Source organism: Malus domestica, chromosome 10, assembly GCF_042453785.1.
Source record: "Malus domestica chromosome 10, GDT2T_hap1".
Taxonomy (NCBI): Eukaryota; Viridiplantae; Streptophyta; class Magnoliopsida; order Rosales; family Rosaceae; genus Malus; species Malus domestica.
In genome coordinates, this window is record NC_091670.1 from 1,345,455 (window position 1) to 1,364,683 (window position 19,229).

Sequence of the window (19,229 nt, forward strand, 5' to 3'; positions counted from 1 at the left end):
TTTCAATTTCAACGACCATCTGAATTGGGTAGGTCAATTTCAGTGACCATTTGTGATAAAGTCGTTTTCAAAAATTGTTGATGAATCTTCTTGGTCCCAATATTCTCACTTGGACCGCTAAAAAGAAATCTATTGTCTCTCGTTCTAGTTTTGAAGCTGAATATCGTGCCCTTGCGACTATCGCCACTGATATTCGATGGCTTTGCTATCTCTTTCCAGAACTTGGGACTCCACTCCGCACCCCACCCTGCATTTTTGTGGATAATGTCTCCGTCTTAAAGATGGCTGCTAATCCCGTTTTTCATACTCGCACCCGTTGCATTGAAATTGACTATCATTTTGTTTGAGAACTTCTCGCTCAAGGTGCTTTACTCACGTGCTATGCTTCCTCACAAAATCAAATTGCAGATGTTTTCACTAAGGGTCTCTCGCGTGATCGCTTTTCCTTGCTCAAGTCCAAACTCAATCTTCATTTTGTTCCATTTCGTTTGATGGGGATGACAAGAATATCACAAATCAAGCCACCAATGTTGCTCAATCAAATTCCATCCCTTAAATCCTTCTCTGTATGTCAGTTTACAAAAATTAGTCTTACCACACTTTCTGAAATGGAATTTACATGTGTTGATGACGCTATTTTTATTGAAGAGAAAAGTATAAAATGTGTTTGTTCAAAAAATAAAAAATTGCATAAAATGTGGTATAAAAATGCGGTAAGTGTATCATTACTCTAAATATTTGTTGACCCCTCAATTGTCGTAACGAAGGAATGAATCTATTAAGTGGGAAAGAGCCCTCGTAAGGTCTCATTCATCTCTTACCCGGCAAAGGTTTATACTGAATCGATATTTTCTTGGTCTTTAAAAGTCGACCTATAAGCCACTTAGTACTACGGTCTAGTGGTATTCCTTTTCATTTGGAAGTAAGAGGTTTTATGTTTGATTCTAGCCAAATGCGAGTTTGAACCACATTATTGCTAGCACATTGGGAGACTAGCCCACCCCCTCTCCCTCAGTGATAATATCGTTTGTTCAAAAAAAAAAAAGTCAACTTATAAATCTGTACATATAGCAAAACGCTATTGTATTAAGCCTTCTTTAATTCTCTATATGGTAAAACAAACTGATTTGGCTTTTCACAAGACAACTGGAATGAGAGCCTAATCGGAAACAATTTTGATTTGGCCAATTTTATTTTTTTATTTAAGTGAGACATCAAACATTTCATTAACGTCTGGTTTTTCATTCAAGTTGCTCTCTGTCTCTTTCTTTACTATTTCTAAAGGGAAAAGCAAATTAGAGGGAAGACTTGTTTGCTCTTTTCTCAGGATTGAGTTAAACTTGGCTCTTCACAACCATGGAAGAAAAAATCGATAATATCGGCTTTTTGCTTTACCGATATTTTAATAGGTATCCAAGGAATTTTCGTCAAAATATCGCGATATTTTGGTTTCTCGACAGTCAGTCACAACCTCGCCGGAGAATCGGAATAACTCCGAGCAAGAACGAAACCTGCAACCAAACGGAACAAAATCATCACTATCTTTCAACAAAAATCACCACTTTATACCAAAATCAGTGACAAAATTACACTAATCCGAGAAGCAAGGGCTTGAATTCGAGCAAGATCTGGAAGAAAACAGTAGAAGCTGAGAAATCGAGTACCTCACCGGCAGTTACAGTGCTAAAGATCATCATCTTTGGAAGGCCACAGATCGGACGGAGCTGAGAGATCAATGAGCAAGCATTTCACAGATCGTATTCGATCAGCGGCTGAAAGAGAGGAGAGAGAGAGAGAGAGAGCAGAGGGAGACGCGGACGAGGAGGATCGCACCGATGGGGACGACGGAGGAGAGGTAGAGGTCGCGGCCCGCGGGACATGGTGACGGGCTCGACGAGGAGGAAGGCGAGGGAGGAGCAGAGGGAGACGCGGACGAGGAGGATCGCGCCGATGGGGACGACGGAGGAGAGTCTGTGTGTGTGTGTGGGAGAACTGGAGAAGGGAGAAGGGAAGGGAGAAGGATCGAGAACTCAGAAGAGAGAGAAGGAAGGATGGAGAACTCAGAAGAGAGAGAAGGAAGGATCGAGAGACTGAGCTCAGCCTCTGTGCGTGTGTGGTGTGGGGGGGAATCTCGAAATTAAAACCTTACAGTTACCAATGTAAAAGAACAATTATTATAATTTTTTTTAAACAAAAAAGAAGAAGAGAGAAGAAAAGATAAGCTCGCAGAGGTTGAAGGGGTGAACCCAGTAACTGTCACTGGATTCAGAACATGTGTGCGTGTGTGGTGGCGTGTATGTGTGTGTGTGTGGTTGGGTCACCTCAAATCAGTTAAATAAACATCCTTTAAATCCATCATGTTTGCCAGCTCGCTATATAATCAACATGATAATGTTAAATCCATCATGCAATGCATTTCCTTCCAATTTTTGTGATAAACTAATAGATAATTGACTAAATAAATATCCTGTAAAGTTTCAATAAAAATTTCCAAGTTTTTCTTACAATTTCCGTGGTTTCCATGTAATTTTTATCGATATCGATATTATCCCGATATTTCCATCGATATTTTCGTGTTTTCGGACTACTGATATTTCTGATATTACCGATATTTTCTTTCTTGTTCACAACCCAAAACCAAAAGCTTTGATCTTCTTTTGGACAAAATTAAAAAACAAAATAAAAGAAAGCTTTACTTTAAAGGGATATTAGGAGAAGGTGATAGTTTTACTATGTTTCGGTTTTTACTTTTGGGAAACACAATTGTTCGTCACAAAGAAGGAAAGAACTGTATGCCCTCTTCCCTTAAGGCAATGAACTCTGTACTATCACATCCCAATTTTTCACAAAATTTCTGTAAATATTCACCTTTTTGTCGGAAAGCTTTTCTACTCTAGACCTATAATACGAAGTTTTCTTTTTTTTTTTGAACTTTAACAAAAAAACTTATGGTACTGTTCATTTTAATGAAAAACCACATTTTTACATTAAAAAGTTAATCCTGGTACTATTTACTATACCCTTTACTTTATCCTTATCGTTAAAACTCAAAATTTTCAAGCCATTTTCATTAATTTTCCTTTTTTTCTTTTACTCGAACTATAATGAGAATTAATAATCTAGCATTTGCGATATCGAGTAACTTATAAGCGAAAATTGACATAGAAGATTTGGTGAGTTTTGATCCGACCGGATATAAAGTATAACAGTATAAATACTTGAGCGTGTAACATGTTGTACGCAGAATCAAATTCAGAAAAAGAAAAAACTTTCACCCAGTTGAAAAAGACACTTAACCAGTCATTTTATGGACGAAGTACAAGTGATCATCGTAGGTGCCGGTCCGGCCGGCTTAGCAACCTCAGCATGTCTTAATCACCTTAAGATTTCAAATGTAGTACTCGAAAGAGAAGATTGCTATGCTTCTCTTTGGAAGAAAAGGTCATATGATCGTTTGAAGCTACACTTGGCCAAAGAATTCTGCGAACTTCCCTATATGACTTTCCCTCCAAATGCACCCACATACATCCCCAAGGATATGTTTGTTCAATACTTGGAAACTAATGTATCCCAACTCGGAATAAACCCTAGGTGCAACCAAAACGTGAAGTCTGCTCTTTATGAAGTAGACATAAACAAATGGCGTGTCACGGCCGAGAACACGCTTTTGGGTGCACAAGAAGAGTACCTTGGGAAGTTTCTTGTGGTTGCAAGTGGTGAAAATAGCATAGGTTATGTTCCTGAAGTGCAAGGCTTGGATGAGTTCAAAGGGGAGGCCATTCATTCAAGCAACTACGAAAACGGCAAGAAATATGGTGGAAAAAATGTTTTAGTCGTTGGTTCTGGGAATTCTGGCATGGAAATTGCATATGATTTATCAAATTCGGGTGCTAATACGTCCATTGTTATCCGTAGCCCGGTAAAACTTCTCTCTTCCTTTTTCTCCCAAACAAGGACAACTTAAATTTTCTCTTTTTTTCTTTTCTTTCTTTTTTTTTAATAAAACTTTTGAGAATAATTATATAGTTTGTATTTAATTTTCTTACCTTTAGTCTCTTAATTTAAATACTTTGTATTTGATTGTCTTACCTTTAAGTACATTAATATTTAAGGAAAACTAATGAAAATGGCTTGAAAACTTTGAGTTTTAATGATAAGGACAAAATAAAGGGTAAAGTGAATAGTAACATGATTGACTTTTTAGTGTAAAAATATGGTTTTTCGTTAAAGTAAACCGTACCGAGAGCTTTTCGTTAAAGTTCCCTAATATTTATGACTTGTTTAAAAATCGTAGGTACATGTTCTCAACAAGGAAATTGTACATTTCGGAATGGTTTCGTTAAAATTCCTCCCACTTAACATAGTCGACAAGGCTGTTGTGCTCTTAGGAAAACTAAAATATGGAGATTTAACGAAGTATGGGATTCGAAAGCCAAAAGAGGGACCTTTTTTTCTCAAGGCAGCTAAGGGTCGTGCCCCCACTATCGATGTTGGGTCCATTAACAAGATTAAAACTGGAGAGATAAAGGTATACAATTTTGAACGATTCTTTTTTTTCTTCATTTTTTATTTTGCAATATTTATTTTCCATGTAATACAAGAGATTAACCTTGTCTTATGTTGTTGACATAACTATTATTGAAATCGTCATCAGGTCTTGCCATCCATAACAAGCATAGACGGAGACCTGATCAGATTTCAGAACGGCAACGTTGATTCGTACAATGCTATTATATTTGCTACAGGCTACAAAAGCAGCGTTCTAAACTGGCTCCAGGTATGCTATATCTAATGTTCTTCGTATATGTACCCGAGAAAAGGATAGATGGATTTGTATCCTTGCTATAGATTGTTCATTCATTAAAAAAAAAGTGTGAGATTGAGATTTGATGTTTACTCCTTGTTTATTGGGTCCACTATTTTTTTATTATATACCTAGCTAGAGTTTTGTACTATCATGATTTGTGGATTACGGAATAAGTTAGTTTTGTGTGTATGAATAACATTATACTCTTTATGATAAATAGAGTCCCATTTTGATATATATATGTTTATTGTTTTCTCGTGAAGGATGACAACCATTACTTCAACGAGAATGGAATGCCACAAAAAAGTTTCCCGAATCACTGGAAATCGGAAAAAAAGGGTCTTTACAGTGCTGGGTTCTCAAGACGTGGGTTATTTGGCATTGCATATGACGCACGAAGTATAGCAGAAGACATCAGTTCGTGTTTGACCTCCTGAGTTGCGTTCAAGACGAAGCCCTTTTGTGGGGGTTACGTCTTGATATCAGTTTGTTTTTGCTATGACTTTCCAAGTAATGTTTAATGTTAGAGGTTGTTAGTTTTCTTGGGTATGAGAGTCTCTTTTTTCTTGCTTGGGGTTTTCACCCATGCGGTTTTCCCGGAATAAGGTTTTGGTCCGAGACCCTGTTTTCTTTCCATGCTAATTAAAATGTCATTCTTCTCAAATAAATAAAAAAGTTGCACTGCTAGAAAACAGTTTGACGGTGATGATACTATTCACCAATATATGCTTTATGGCTCCTAATTAATTAAGCTGCAAGGAAGTGTAATTAGCGTTTTCTGAGATTTTGGAACCTTCATGGGACAAGGAAAAAGAGCCCATCTTTTGCTAGGGTTTTGCCTGTTTGTGTGATTGAACCCTACATTTTGAAACTTCTGAAAATTAAAATAGAAAAAAAAAAACTAGTCAATAAATATTTGGTAGATTGCAGGGAAATAGGGAAATATAGAAATTAAAAAGTAATTAATGTTTGAATTAGCTGATTAAGTAGTTCATTCTTGTCAAATATTGCCTAGAACATATTGCCTCCATCAAGTGACAAGTCACCTCTCTGCACTTCCAAATATTGGCCAATCTCACTCCCCTTTGCATCGGCCAACCCCTAGCCACACCGGAACCATTTTCTCTTGGCCTCCCAAATCTTTAGGTTTTTCTAGCCCTGGCCATACCGGTTTTTTGCCTCCCAGATCTTTGGATTTCTCAATTCCAGGCCATACTGGGGTCAGTTTCCTTTGGCTTCCCAATTCTTTAATTTTGCCCTAGTGACACCGACGTCATCTTCTTGTCGCCTCCAAAATCTTTCGTTTTCTCTAGCCCTGGCCACACAGATGATCTTTTCTTGTAGCCGCCAAAATCTTTTGGGTTCTCAAGCCCTGGCCATACCGGTGCCATTTTCTTTTTGCCTATAAAACCTTCCGGTTTCTCAAAAAGCGAATCAAGTTTCACCAGTGTCGATGATTCAATCCACAATGGTACGATGAGAAGATGATCGAGGACTTACAGAATAGTTGACTTCACAATGAGTATAGTGTATACCTTGTTTTATGCGTGTACGTGTATACGTACGTATGAAAGTCCTTATATAGAGAAGTCCCAAGAAATCCTAAATCATGTCAAAGACTGTAAAATTAATCCATCTCATAGTCCTAGTAGAAATCCAACTTAAACAAGTTCGTCCAGGCTAGGTCATGGATATTCTTACCGACATGGCGTATTATTATAGAAAATTCAACGACCATGGCTTGTTCTTACAAAGACATGGATTATTATTAATTACTATTATTATAAAATACTTTGGAATACGTGATTACAAAATACATAATGTCACGTCCCGATCCCGACAGACGACCAGAATTGACCCTTGACGTCACCAAATATCTGTATCTCTAGCATAACCCGCCTCTGGGAAATGGCAAAACACAAATTAAGATCCAACTGCGCAATAATTCTTCGTAGACTTTATGGCTGCATCTAACATCCTCGTTAGACTGCCTACGTACTCTAAATAGGGATCAAGCCATTTGTAGTTCATCATTTCACTATACTCGAACATTTATCACATAGATCGCTATATCTCAACAATATATCACAATGCATACCATGCAATATGTTCAAGAACCAATGACGAAACACAATATTCTTCTCAAGCCACACTGATCAACTAGAATAATCATAATAATAGCATTCATATTCAAAGTCATTCCGCAATCTCGTCAATTAATCAATTCATGAATAAAAAATGCATGCTCTTAGCATTTATTTACGTTAAACAATCAATACGATAACTTATCATTTCACAAATTTAACTAAGAAACTCTGTATAATTCCCTACTTGGATTATGAGGGTTAATTCTAGTTTATATTCGCAGGGTCTATTAGGGTTAATTCCCATCCACTCGAATCTAGGGTTCTAGACTAATCTTATGGATATGAGAAAGAGCAAGGATTCCGGACCACTCAACGGAATCCAACAATCTCGGGTTCCGGACCACTCAACGGAACTAAAATACCAAGTTGCTTCTTGTAATCTACCAAGACTTGTCATATGTACAATCATGCCTACGTCAAGGAGATAGCACATTAGGCAAATCAAACACTCGGATAAGCTGCGAAGCTTAGGTGAGTGACAATAATACAAGTATATGATATCCAGTAAAAACAGGCCATCGATCACAATCTATAAACATCAAATATAGAATCATGCTTTATGAAATCATAATCATGTCGCTGAAAACTCCGAAGGAGTCACCTAGACATCTAACGGTTTTTCTAATTCAAACCATAAGATTCAAAAAAAAAAACAAAAACCGTCGTTCATATGTACATTAAAAACTAAGGCTAGAGGGACGCAGTTCGGCCGAAGGCTACATAAGTAACCAAACACGAAGTGGCCCCCCAAAGCGGATTAACCAAGCAGAGCCACCCCTGAGAAAGTAACCAAGCAGGCAGTGACCCCTCAATGAGGATTAACCAAGCAGAGTCACTCTTATAGTTGTTAGGAAGTGATCACCCAATGCGAATTAACCAAGCATGATCACTCCTAAGCATACATGGCCATAAGGATTGCCCAACGCGGATTAACCAAGCGCGATCCACATATAGTGTGGTCCTCCAATGCGGATTAACCAAGCAAGACCACTAGTGACCCCCTAATGCGGATTAACCAAGCAGGGTCAAGATAATCAGGTAGGTAGTGACCCCCCAACGCGGATTAACCAAGTAGAGTCACACTTACAGAACTGTTAGGCAATGATCACCCAACGCGGATTAACCAAGCATGATCACCCATAAGTATAAATGGTCATAATGATTGCCCAATGCGGATTAACCAAGCACGATCCACATATAGTATAGTCCCCCAATGTGTATTAACCAAGCATGACCATCCATGTACCATTGCCGCATGGTGCAGGAAATTCAACACACAACCTACCCATAACTCAACCCCTATGGGTTACAACATAGTCACTACATCATCAACTTCTCATGGCCACCAACTAGTACATCACACAATCATATAATTTCTACAGAATACTTCTAATAAGATTCTAAGATCACATAGTCATAGCATTTATCATACTTATCATTCACATTGCTAAAAAGAGATAATTAAACACACATATATTACAATCATCAATACACAAGCCAAATCATGTTTAATAAACATAGGTCTATGGCTAAATATATAAAAAAAAAATCACATTTCAAAGGAAATTACATTTATAAAACCAAGTCATATTCACAAATGATATTAATAAAAGAAATTAAGGTAATAACCATATCACATATATTCAAATCACTCTCTAACCAATGTGGGTCCACTAGACTTCACTTAGTCTCCCGTAGTACCAATTTTAGTATCCAGAACATTTCAGGACATGTTGATCAAAAGTCAACTCTCGGTCAACGGTAGGGTTCGCAACTCCACGTAATTCGATCCGAAAGATCCGCCCATCGAATTTTGGATCCGTAACTTCTTAGGGTCCTCATTATTCTCATAGAACAACAGACTAAAATCTCATTGCAATCCAATGGTTAGATCTCCGCCAATTGCTAGAATTAGGTGGCGTTTAACAATTAATTTTACTAACTTAGATATCTAATTTGGAAAGATCCGTATTTTGGATTCCCGATCCGTCAGTTCCAACTATCCTGAAATATTACATCCTATATCGCATTAAAGTTTGGTGGCGATCCAACGGTCGGATCGTCGATTCAAATATTCATCAAGTGGCGTATTATAATGAAAATAGGTTCAAACAATCAAACCATGTCATACGGATATCAATTATCAAATTAGGGCATCTGATTGAAATTAGAAATACATAATCGGCTCACTGGCCACGCGCCGCCTCACGTGCCGCCGCGGATGGAGGTCAGCCGCCCCGACTTGCCGGAAAATTCAACTATTTTTAAAAATTACCAAAAATTACAGAAATGAAGATGTCAAAGAGTAGAACAAACTTTATACCTCCAATTTAGTTAGGAAAAACCTCAATTCTATCCAAACCCGCTGAAACCCTAGAAATTGGTGACTTCGATTCGGCTTCTCCGGTGCTCCGTCACCCCTATAGTTGTTTGGGCTTTGTTCCACACCTCAATAGGATGCTATAGGTAGTGGTAATTGAAGGAATTTGTTTCCAATTTGGGGGATTGACCTCTATGAACCCGCACACTCACCAGTGCGATTTCCCCAATTTCAAGGCTATTTTGTATGGAATTTGGGGTAGAATAGGTAGAGGGGATGATGAGAAATCATTTCCAAGTCATAAGGGGCTTCAACTCGCCAGAAATTGGCCGGGAGACCATTGGATTTCCATGGTTGGGTCGCACGGGTCAAGAGACCCGTTACCCCCCCCCCCCTCTTTTTTTTCTCTCCTTTCCTTCCTTTCTTTATTTCCATCCATCCCTTCATTTCTCTTATTTTCTTTTTATCTCAGCCACACACGTGACATAATTTCAGTGCTCCAGAAAATCTGGAGCCTTCTTGATTAAGATAAAATTACCAAATTAACCTTAATTTTAAGCATTAATAACTCATTCGTTATTGCTCCGTTTCATGAACGGTTTGCGCCTACGTGCTCGTGAGATCGAGTTCTATTTGAAAATATAAATTGTGACATCGAACGATCTACAAATTTTAAATAATTAGTTTCCAAACTTCACTCTTCGTAACTAGTTTAATTAAAATCTAAATCCAAATAAATTAATATAAATTCCCGAAAAATAAAAATCTCCATAATACAAATATGTAGATTATAACAGTGAAATCCAGGAACGGGATTTCACACATAATTTTGGTTAGTAACCATATAAATAGTGGTTTGTTTCATAATGTGTTATCCAATTAAATTCAGAACACTTTGAAAAAATTCAGAATTTCTAAATGCATTCTTGTTAGTTCCAACTTTTCAGAAGTATTAAGGTTTGGAAAATTTTGGGTTCAAATTCGAAAATTTTAATGGAAACGAACATTTTGTTTGAGGAGCAATCTTATGGGTCCAAGTATGTCATTCAAAGATGAAGCAAGGGAAGAACAAAATGTCTGATGACTCTTCATTAGTGTATTTTTTTTTAATACAAAGTTCATAGTGCACCATAACTTTTTTAAAAGTATCGATAACGACATCTTGTTAACTTTGAGGTTTGATTTCAGTTTTGGAAATTTTATTGAATCTTCTGTTGTATTATTTTGTTTTTTCTATTACATGCATTCGGTGTTAAAACCTGCCGAGTAGTACTGATCAATTTAGATGCTCGGTAGTTTTATATTCTATGTTTTTTGTAATATAAAATATTATGTGTGTGTGTGTGTAATATACATTTCTAATGTGTCCAAAACAGGTTTAGATCCCTAGTACGTATTTCTCTGCTAATTAAAGGGAAACGGAATGCATTGGACAGCGTGATCACTACGTACATATACAACTGCACCGAAAGACATACTGTCTAACAACACTCCCAGAAACGCATGGTTCTACATCAAGTGCCCCAAAACACAACACAGGATTTAGTTATACGCACAGCTGCAAACTCAGGAATTAGTTATACGCACTGCTGCCACTGATACAATAAATTTGTTGGAAATTAATAACAATATTCGTTAATTTGGCCTGCCTGTAATCAATTATTTTAAGGTCGCTCTGTGTTGGACTATTGGGTTTAAATACCTTAGCGTGTAATATGTTATTCGCAAAATCAAATTCGGCAAAAGAAAAACTAAAGTCTTTCAGCGACTTGCGAAAACCACTTAACCAAAATTCAACATAGAAATGGAGGAAGTGCAGGTAGTCATCGTAGGAGCCGGTCCGGCAGGCTTAGCAACCTCAGCATGTCTTAATCACCTTAAGATTCCAAATGTAGTACTCGAAAGAGAAGATTGCTATGCTTCTCTTTGGAAGAAAAAGTCATATGATCGTTTGAAGCTACACTTGGCCAAAGAATTCTGCGAACTTCCCTATATGCCCTTCCCTTCAAATGCACCCACATACATCCCTAAGGATATGTTTGTTCAATACTTGGATAATTACGTATCCCAATTCAAGATAAACCCTAAGTGCAACCGGAGTGTGAAGTCTGCTTTTTTCGATGCAAATGTAGAGAAATGGCGTGTCACAGTCGAGAACATACTTTCGGGTGAACAAGAAATATATCTTGGGAAGTTTCTTGTGGTTGCAAGTGGTGAAAATAGCGTCGGTTACATTCCTCACGTCCAAGGCTTGGACGGGTTTAAAGGGGAGGCAGTACATTCGAGCAAGTACGAAAACGGCAGGAAATATAGTGGAAAAAATGTTTTGGTAGTTGGTTCTGGGAATTCAGGCATGGAAATTGCTTATGATTTATCAAATTCGGGTGCTAATACTTCCATTGTTGTCCGTAGCCCGGTAAAACTTCTCTCTTCCTTTTTCTGTCACACAAGGACAATTAAAACTGCCACTTTTTTCTTTTTGGTTAAAATTGCTCCATGAATGTGTATTCAAGCCAAAATGGCTTCATTATGGTTTGCAATTGGACAAAAAATGAAATTAAGGTTTAAATGGACTTTTATGTACATTAATTAATACTTGTTTAAAATCGCAGGTACATGTTCTCAACAAGGAAATCGTACATTTTGGAATGGTTTTGTTGAAATTCATACCACTTAAAATGGTTGACAAGGTTGTTGTGCGCTTAGGAAAATTAAAGTATGGAAATTTATCCAAGTTCGGGATTCGAAGGCCAAAAGAGGGACCTTTTTATCTCAAGGCAACTAAGGGTCGATCTGCCACTATCGATGTTGGGTGCATTAAGAAGATCAAAACAGCAGAAATAAAGGCACGTAGAATTTTGAATGCATAACTCATAGTTTGATGTTTTATCTTGCAAGTAATATTAATTTTCTATCACAATTGACCTTGTGTTGTGTTGTTAACATAACGTTCAACGGATTCCTCATCAGGTCTTGCCTTCCATAACAAGCATTGACGGAAACCTAATCAAATTTGCGAATGGAAACTATAACTGGTACGACGCTATTATCTTTGCTACCGGCTACAGTAGCAGTGTTCTAAACTGGTTTAAGGTATGCGTATGTCTGATATTCTTTTATGTTTCAAGATAGCATTACTTTTTATGATAAACAGAGTCCAATTAATCGATCTGTTTATTATTTTCTCTTAAAGGATGACAACGATTACTTTGATGACAATGGAATGCCACGAAAAAGTTTCCCGAATCACTGGAAATCAGAAAAGGGTCTTTACAGTGCTGGATTCTCAAGGCGTGGATTATTTGGCATTGCGGATGATGCACAATGTATAGCAAATGACATCAGTTCGTGTTTGAACTAGCACTACAACAAAACAGATTGTCAAGCCTGATACAATAACGTCACATTCATTTTGTATCCAAAATATGATAATTACAACAAAACAAAAAAATATATTTCTTTGAACCTGCTGACAAGAAAATTACATTGAAGGATGTGTACGGTTCATGCTTTATACATCCATTGAATTGGATAATGAGCATAATTCAATAAGCTAATTGGGTCTTTGAACTTTTATTTTAATTTATATTTGTTTGTATACCTGGAGGACTCGGCGTCATGAAGAGTATTTACTTCCGCACTCAACCGGACTTGACTTTGAAGTTGTTCCGCTCCCCTTCGTCCTCTTAGGTTTGTGCCAAAAATAAGGAAATATATATTGTGGTATATTGCAATAAAGCTGCTCCTGCAGTATGTAATACTTGATTTCCTGTAATGCATATGATCCGTTTCTTATTAATGTATTATTTGAATTACAAATGTTCTTAATCCACGTACAAGAGGAGGCAATTAGAGGGCCAGTTAGCCTGAGTCCAACTATTGAAGACTTAACATTTTTTTTTAAAAATTTACGATAAGGGGTAAGGGGAATAACTTGGTCTAAGCTTGTTTTTTCATAAAATTTGAACACAAGGTCCCTTACTTGCAACACCGTATTAATAAGTGCAATAAATATTTTTCTCTAGAAACTACATTTTTTATCAGTTAAACAAACTGTTAGAGAGAAAATAAATCAATTAAGAATAATAGCGGTCATGCAACTAAAAGTTAAAGCACAAAAGGCCCTCCTTTCAAGCCATTGCTGATAAGATCTATGGTAAGTTGTCGGCTTGAAAAGGTTCAATGTTTTCACAAGCAGGGAGGCTCTAACTTAGTAATTCAGTAATTCACGGGCTCTTGGTTATAGTTTTCAAATTTATGGTTGGCCTTCTAATTCACTACGTGAGGTTCAAAGATGGATTAGGAATTTTTTAGTCTGGTGATCCTTTATAAAGGGTGTGCCTCTACTAGCTTGGAGTTCTTGTTGTAAGTTAAAGAGAAAGGTGATTTTGGTATCCGAAATCTTTTTAAATCCAACCGTTCTTTCCTCCTTGAAACATGTTGGGATGTAGTATCCTCTTCCTCACCGACTTCGGTTTGGTTAACACATTTCTTAATGATAATTTTCAAATGCTAAAATCTTATAAGAGGTCTTCGATTTGTTTAGGGCTCTAACTGATGTGGCTTTTCTTTCTATAGTTCTCTTTAATGGAGTGTTGGTGATGGTTATAAGATTTATTTTTTGTATGATAACTAGCTTGGATTCTCCTTGCTCTCTAATGTTCGTGAGGTCGACATAATTCCTTTGAATTCCAAAGTTAATGTTTTATTTAGGATTCAAAGTGGTCTCTCCCCAGTGCCTTTACTTTCTCGTTTCCTCATCTTCAAGAAAAGATTCAAAAGATTCTATTGTCGATTATGCATATGGAGGATGCTTTAGTTTGGACAAGTTCATCATCGGTTAGTGTTTCAATCTATTCAACCAAGCAAGAGTTTAGTAGCTTGGAAACCGTGTCATGACAATTGTTCACTGCTGATTTACTTAACGCTAGGAGTGGTTTTAGTTTTATATTGCGCTTTTTGTCGCATTTTGTTGGAAAAATAGGATCTAATTGCTATATTATATCACATAGAAAATTAAGAAATAATTGATGCAATTATATATCAAAGTAATGCATGCACATGAGTAATAATGGATTAGAAAAACTTGAAAATTCAGTCGAGGCAAGTGTTAGACACTCTGTCCTTATAAGACAAGTTTACGCCTTACTACGGTGCTCATGGTTGATCGGCGCTTCTCCTAAGATATAACGATCACGTCCTTGTAATAGTAGCATTTCAAATCACAAGGCCCTATGAATCACGATTGTGTTGAAAACTCTCTCATATGGACTCAATGAGACTCTCTAATATTTAGTGCACTCTATGTATGATTATGTAATCAATGAAAAGTTAGTTAGTGATTATATGGGGCTTCCCTATTTATAGAATTTGAAATATCTCTTTGAAAAGGATGTAACTATTCGTGAACAGTCAAAATATGCAATTCTTCATTTCAAAAACTACATCTTTCTACCAATAAGCTCAACTTATCATTTCCAATCAATTAATGAATTTAATATATAATAATATTATTATTAAATTTCCAACACATTGTTGGGGAATCTTGTGACCAGCTTCTTCTACATTAATTGTTCTCAAACTGTTGCTTTGTGAAAATGAATTTTCATTCTTTTTGGTAAGCATTATGCTTTCCTGGCAGTCCACTGAAAATGTTTTTTTTTATGGTTTTTTGGTCTCATCATTTCCCAAGTTTGTTCGAAAACTTTAGTTCTTGGTTACTTGCAATTTATTTTGATGGCTTTGGCACGAAAGCAACAATATTAGGTACTGATAAAAAGTTTTAGCAGTGTCTCATCCCAACATCATATTTTTAAGGCATTGGAGGGAATCACCTTCTATTACCTTTTCTTATTTGACCGCTTGTGCGTCGATTCGTATATTCTCTATGTTACGGATTTCATCCATTTCTTTGGATGCTCTTAGTTTTGTGTCTGTTTTTCATTGTGGTTTAGCCTAGTTGGTTAGAAAAATTCTCTTGAAAAAACATAAAAAAGTAATCTTTTTTTGTTATAGTTAGTAGCTTGTCGCTCAATTACAGTTCATTGTGGATTTAAGTTTAGTTTTAGAGGGTTTTTGCTCCTATCTCCCCCCTCCCCCTCTCCTCCACCCCTCTGTTCTTTTATTCTTTTTCATCAAGTTTGAAGGGGGAGTTTATGTTCCCTTCTAATTTTGTGTATTACGAGGAATAAGGTTTTTGTTTCCTTGACTAGTTGTAACGTTTCTTTTCTATATCAAAAAAATTTCCTTGTGCCTCTGATGTTTCATTAAAAAAACTACGCTAGCTTTCATTACAACATCAAACTCAAGAAAAACTAGAGTCTTGCAAGAGGACATCGTGGAGAAAATCAAGAAAGAAAATATCAATGGATAAACTAAATTTGGCTACATGGTGAGCCCCACCATTACACGCAGTATAGGAGAGACATGATATCCTGCACTTTAGACCCCAACTCTTTCACATGAGTAATGTTGAGTAAACGTAGAAATGTAGAGAATAATTCGAATGATGACTTTGAGGTACAACATCAATCGTTTCCTTAAAGTGTTATTTGTCCCCACTCGAATGAGTTTGCTAAAGTGTTCTTGGCAAATCACTTTCAGGATACAACAAAGTATGAAATATTCGATTAGCAAAACCGAATTATATTCCCTTAGAAATAACTAGAAAGAAATTGTATGAATGTGATGGAGAGAAGAGAGCAAGGAATGTAGAAACAAATTTATGAAATTGTGTGTGAACATTATGCCACAATAGGTATTTATAGATATTAAAGTACCCATTCATTGAGTCATTTCATTTTAGTTGAAGATATACAACCCTTCTTAATAGTGTTAACCCAAAAGACATGTCTTCTATTTACGATTTTTAGAATATAAATATTGACTAATTACACTTTTAATTCTACTCATACAATTTGAATAAGCATTATATCTTTTAACCAAAACTTGCAACCATTCAACAAAATATACAACCGTAAAAGGTTGAATGACACCCAATCTTTTGTAGAGGTTGCTGCCCGTACACTTGCTGCGCACCGCAACACCTTTTATCTATTACACATAAATATTAAATAAATAATATAATATAAATATATATTAGGGTAAATTACACAAAACTACATCAACTATTGGTCGAATCACAATCTCATACCTCATGTTTTAAACATTGCAATGTCATACCTTAACTTATAAATTCGTTACAATGTCAGACCTCCGTTAAATTTTCTATCAATTTGATTGTTAAATGATGATGTGGCAAGAACGGGGCCCACTCATTAGCCAACTAGAATAAAAAATTAATTAATTTTTTATTTACAATTGAAATCAATTAAAAAACAAATCTTAGCAGGCACATCCCACTCACTTGCATCCCCAATCCTCTATTATCCCCTCCCTTCAACCCTCAGCAGTAGTCTCCTCATCCTCAATGAAAATTTAGGGTTTTTACCTTGCATTAAGCTCAATGAGTGATGACTGGACTACATGGCAGTTAGGGTTTTGAATTCAAATCCCTAAAAACCCTATAATAAGCAGCGTAATCACCTTCGTCGTTGCTGTTGTGGTTGCCGCTGCTGGTGGAATCAAGGGCGGTAGGGATATTGGAGTAGTGGAAGGCGTCGTTTTGGGGAAGGAGGAGGAACTCGATGGAGTCAGGGGATGAAATCTTTCCGGTGAGGTAGTCTGCGCGTATTCTCTCCTTCATCTGCGCCCCAGAACATCATAGGTTTAAGTTAAAAATTAAATCTTGATTTTGTCGAGCAGAGAAATAGTCTAGTGTTTTGGTCCAATGTCGATGAAAGTTTTGTGGGATTTGAATCCCACTCTGGGAAAAGTTATATGGTTCGGTTTGTTTGGTTGCTCCGAAAATGGGGGAGAAAGGAAATTAATTTTTTTTTATATTGTGAATGTTTGATTTTTTTCATTGCCCAGGATAGAAACAAAATAAATTTTCATTGAGGATGGGGAGGCTGCACTAAGACCATCTCCAACCAAACGAGGGCTAGAGAGCCCTCTGACCCTCCAAGATATTAATATTTTAATGAATAGTACATGACCATATTTGCCTTCATCTCCGACCAAGGGCCAAAGGGCCATATGGCTCGTTTTAGCCATGTCACAAAAAATCGTCTCCAACTGAGGGCCAAATGGCCATAGGGCCAAACATAATTTATTATTTAAATTTAAAAACTACAACAACTTAAATTTAAAAAAAAACAACAACTTATATTTAAAAACTACAAATTAAATTTAACACCCAATCTTTACAAATTTCCCAACAACCGTGAAACTGAAAGGGTTTCGAGCTGCCCTCCATATACAATTCCTCCGCTTGGCGTACCCAGAAAATATAATTACAAAACTTAAAGGAAATTAATTTATGAAATTAAATGAAATATTATTAAATGTATTTACAAAAATTAAAGGAAAGTAATTCATGATATAATTAAATATATTTACAAGAATTAAAGGAAAGTAATTCATGAAATTAAATGTAATATTAAATATTTAAAATAAATTGTGAAAACACTTACTTCGTCGTAGTAGTTAGCGCCTCTTTTATGTCTACTTGCGGTTGCTAACAGTGCTTGATGCCATTTGTTCAAACTTGGGTGAATATGTTTCTTCCATCTTGAAGAACAACTCTCGTGGTTTCGGATATTCAATGAAGTGGTGCCTTCGTAGAAATCTAAGTATTTTTTGGACACAAGAGTCCAAACACCTTCACTTGTTTGAGAACTCTCCCTCACACTATCTTCCGACACCCATCTATAAGCCCTGCAAAGAGCTTCATCTTCTTTTCGGGTCCAAGCCCTACCTTTCATTGCAGACGAGGCCATTTGAAAATTCCTGAAAGAATTGAAGGAAATATTTTTGAAAGAGGTAAGAAAATATGAGAATTGAAATGGTGAAACATTTGTGAGGAATGGTCAATGAATGGTTTAGGTATTTATATGAAAAAAATGAGAATTTTTAAGAAGTAAAAAAAAAAAAAAAAATTGGCCAAAAAAATAAAATCCAACGATAACTAACGGCTAGCTGACGTCAGATAGCCCTAACGGTTAGCTGATGTCAGATAGCTATTGCATTTGAAATTTAGCTTAGAATTCCTGTCGGTTATATCCAACAGGATTGGTGAGATTTATGGCCAGCCTGGGGCTGGCTGGATTAGACTAGCCCTTTGGCCCTTTCAGATTCCGTGGGGTCCATGAGCCCTCTGGCCTAGCCCTCGGTTGGAGACGATTTTTGGGCGTTTTTCCGCCCTTTGGACCCTTCGGTTGGAGATGGTCTAAGGGTGAAGGAAAGAGATAACAGGTGATTGGGGATGAAAAAGGGGGGGGGGAGTGGGTTTCGGCTAAGAGGTGTTTTTTTTTGGCGATAAGAGTTGTTTTTTGAATTGATTTTAATGTAAATAAAAAATTATTAATTTAGTTAGTTTTTTTTATTCTAGTTGGTTGATGAATGGGTCTCGTTCTTGCCACATCATCATTTAACAACCAAATTGACAGAAAATTTAACGGAGGTCTGACATTGCAACGAATTCATAAGTTAAGGTATGATATTGCAATATTTAAAACATGAGGTATAAGATTGTGGTTTGAACCATAGTTGAGGTAGTTTTGTGTAATTTATCCTATATATTACATATTATTGAAATCTCCAAAAATCCTTCCCAATTTCAATAATATGGTAAATAACATTATAACAATTTTCTTTTTATAATTAACCACAAGCAGACCAATGTAATCATGCATACAATAAAGGTTTCTTTCGAATTAAACCTTTAATTAGTGTAAATAATTCAAGGTTATAACGAATGGAATGGTGACTTAAATTTAAATCAACTATTCTTATGTTAAAACCGGAATTATTACACACAAGACTATGTCTTATTTCCTAAAAGAAATTTCTAAACTAATTAAGCACTACTATAGCCTTGTGCTTCATCCTGGTT

At 36.4% G+C, this 19,229-nt stretch overlaps 2 protein-coding genes across 2 annotated transcripts; both read left to right on the plus strand.

Annotated features, from left to right (window-relative positions):
* The first annotated feature begins 3,307 nt into the window (after positions 1-3,307).
* Positions 3,308-5,244, plus strand: LOC103441737 (probable indole-3-pyruvate monooxygenase YUCCA10). The gene is made up of 4 exons (XM_008380434.2): positions 3,308-3,919; positions 4,295-4,528; positions 4,655-4,777; positions 5,071-5,244. The coding sequence occupies exons 1-4, from the start codon at positions 3,308-3,310 to the stop codon at positions 5,242-5,244; spliced, it is 1,143 nt and encodes a 380-aa protein (XP_008378656.2).
* A 5,834-nt stretch (positions 5,245-11,078) lies between these two features.
* Positions 11,079-12,635, plus strand: LOC114827261 (probable indole-3-pyruvate monooxygenase YUCCA10). Its single transcript, XM_029108914.1, has 4 exons — positions 11,079-11,690; positions 11,887-12,120; positions 12,245-12,367; positions 12,468-12,635. The coding sequence occupies exons 1-4, from the start codon at positions 11,079-11,081 to the stop codon at positions 12,633-12,635; spliced, it is 1,137 nt and encodes a 378-aa protein (XP_028964747.1).
* Positions 12,636-19,229: the final 6,594 nt, after the last annotated feature.

Coding starts and splice junctions, on each gene's coding strand:
- LOC114827261 (XM_029108914.1), top strand. CDS start 11,079: ATGGAGGAAGTGCAGGTAGTCATCGTAGGAGCCGGTCCGGCAGGCTTA. Junction 11,691..11,886: donor CCATTGTTGTCCGTAGCCCG/GTAAAACTTCTC, acceptor TTAAAATCGCAG/GTACATGTTCTCAACAAGGA. Junction 12,121..12,244: donor TCAAAACAGCAGAAATAAAG/GCACGTAGAATT, acceptor ATTCCTCATCAG/GTCTTGCCTTCCATAACAAG.
- LOC103441737 (XM_008380434.2), top strand. CDS start 3,308: ATGGACGAAGTACAAGTGATCATCGTAGGTGCCGGTCCGGCCGGCTTA. Junction 4,529..4,654: donor TTAAAACTGGAGAGATAAAG/GTATACAATTTT, acceptor AATCGTCATCAG/GTCTTGCCATCCATAACAAG. Junction 4,778..5,070: donor GCGTTCTAAACTGGCTCCAG/GTATGCTATATC, acceptor TTTCTCGTGAAG/GATGACAACCATTACTTCAA.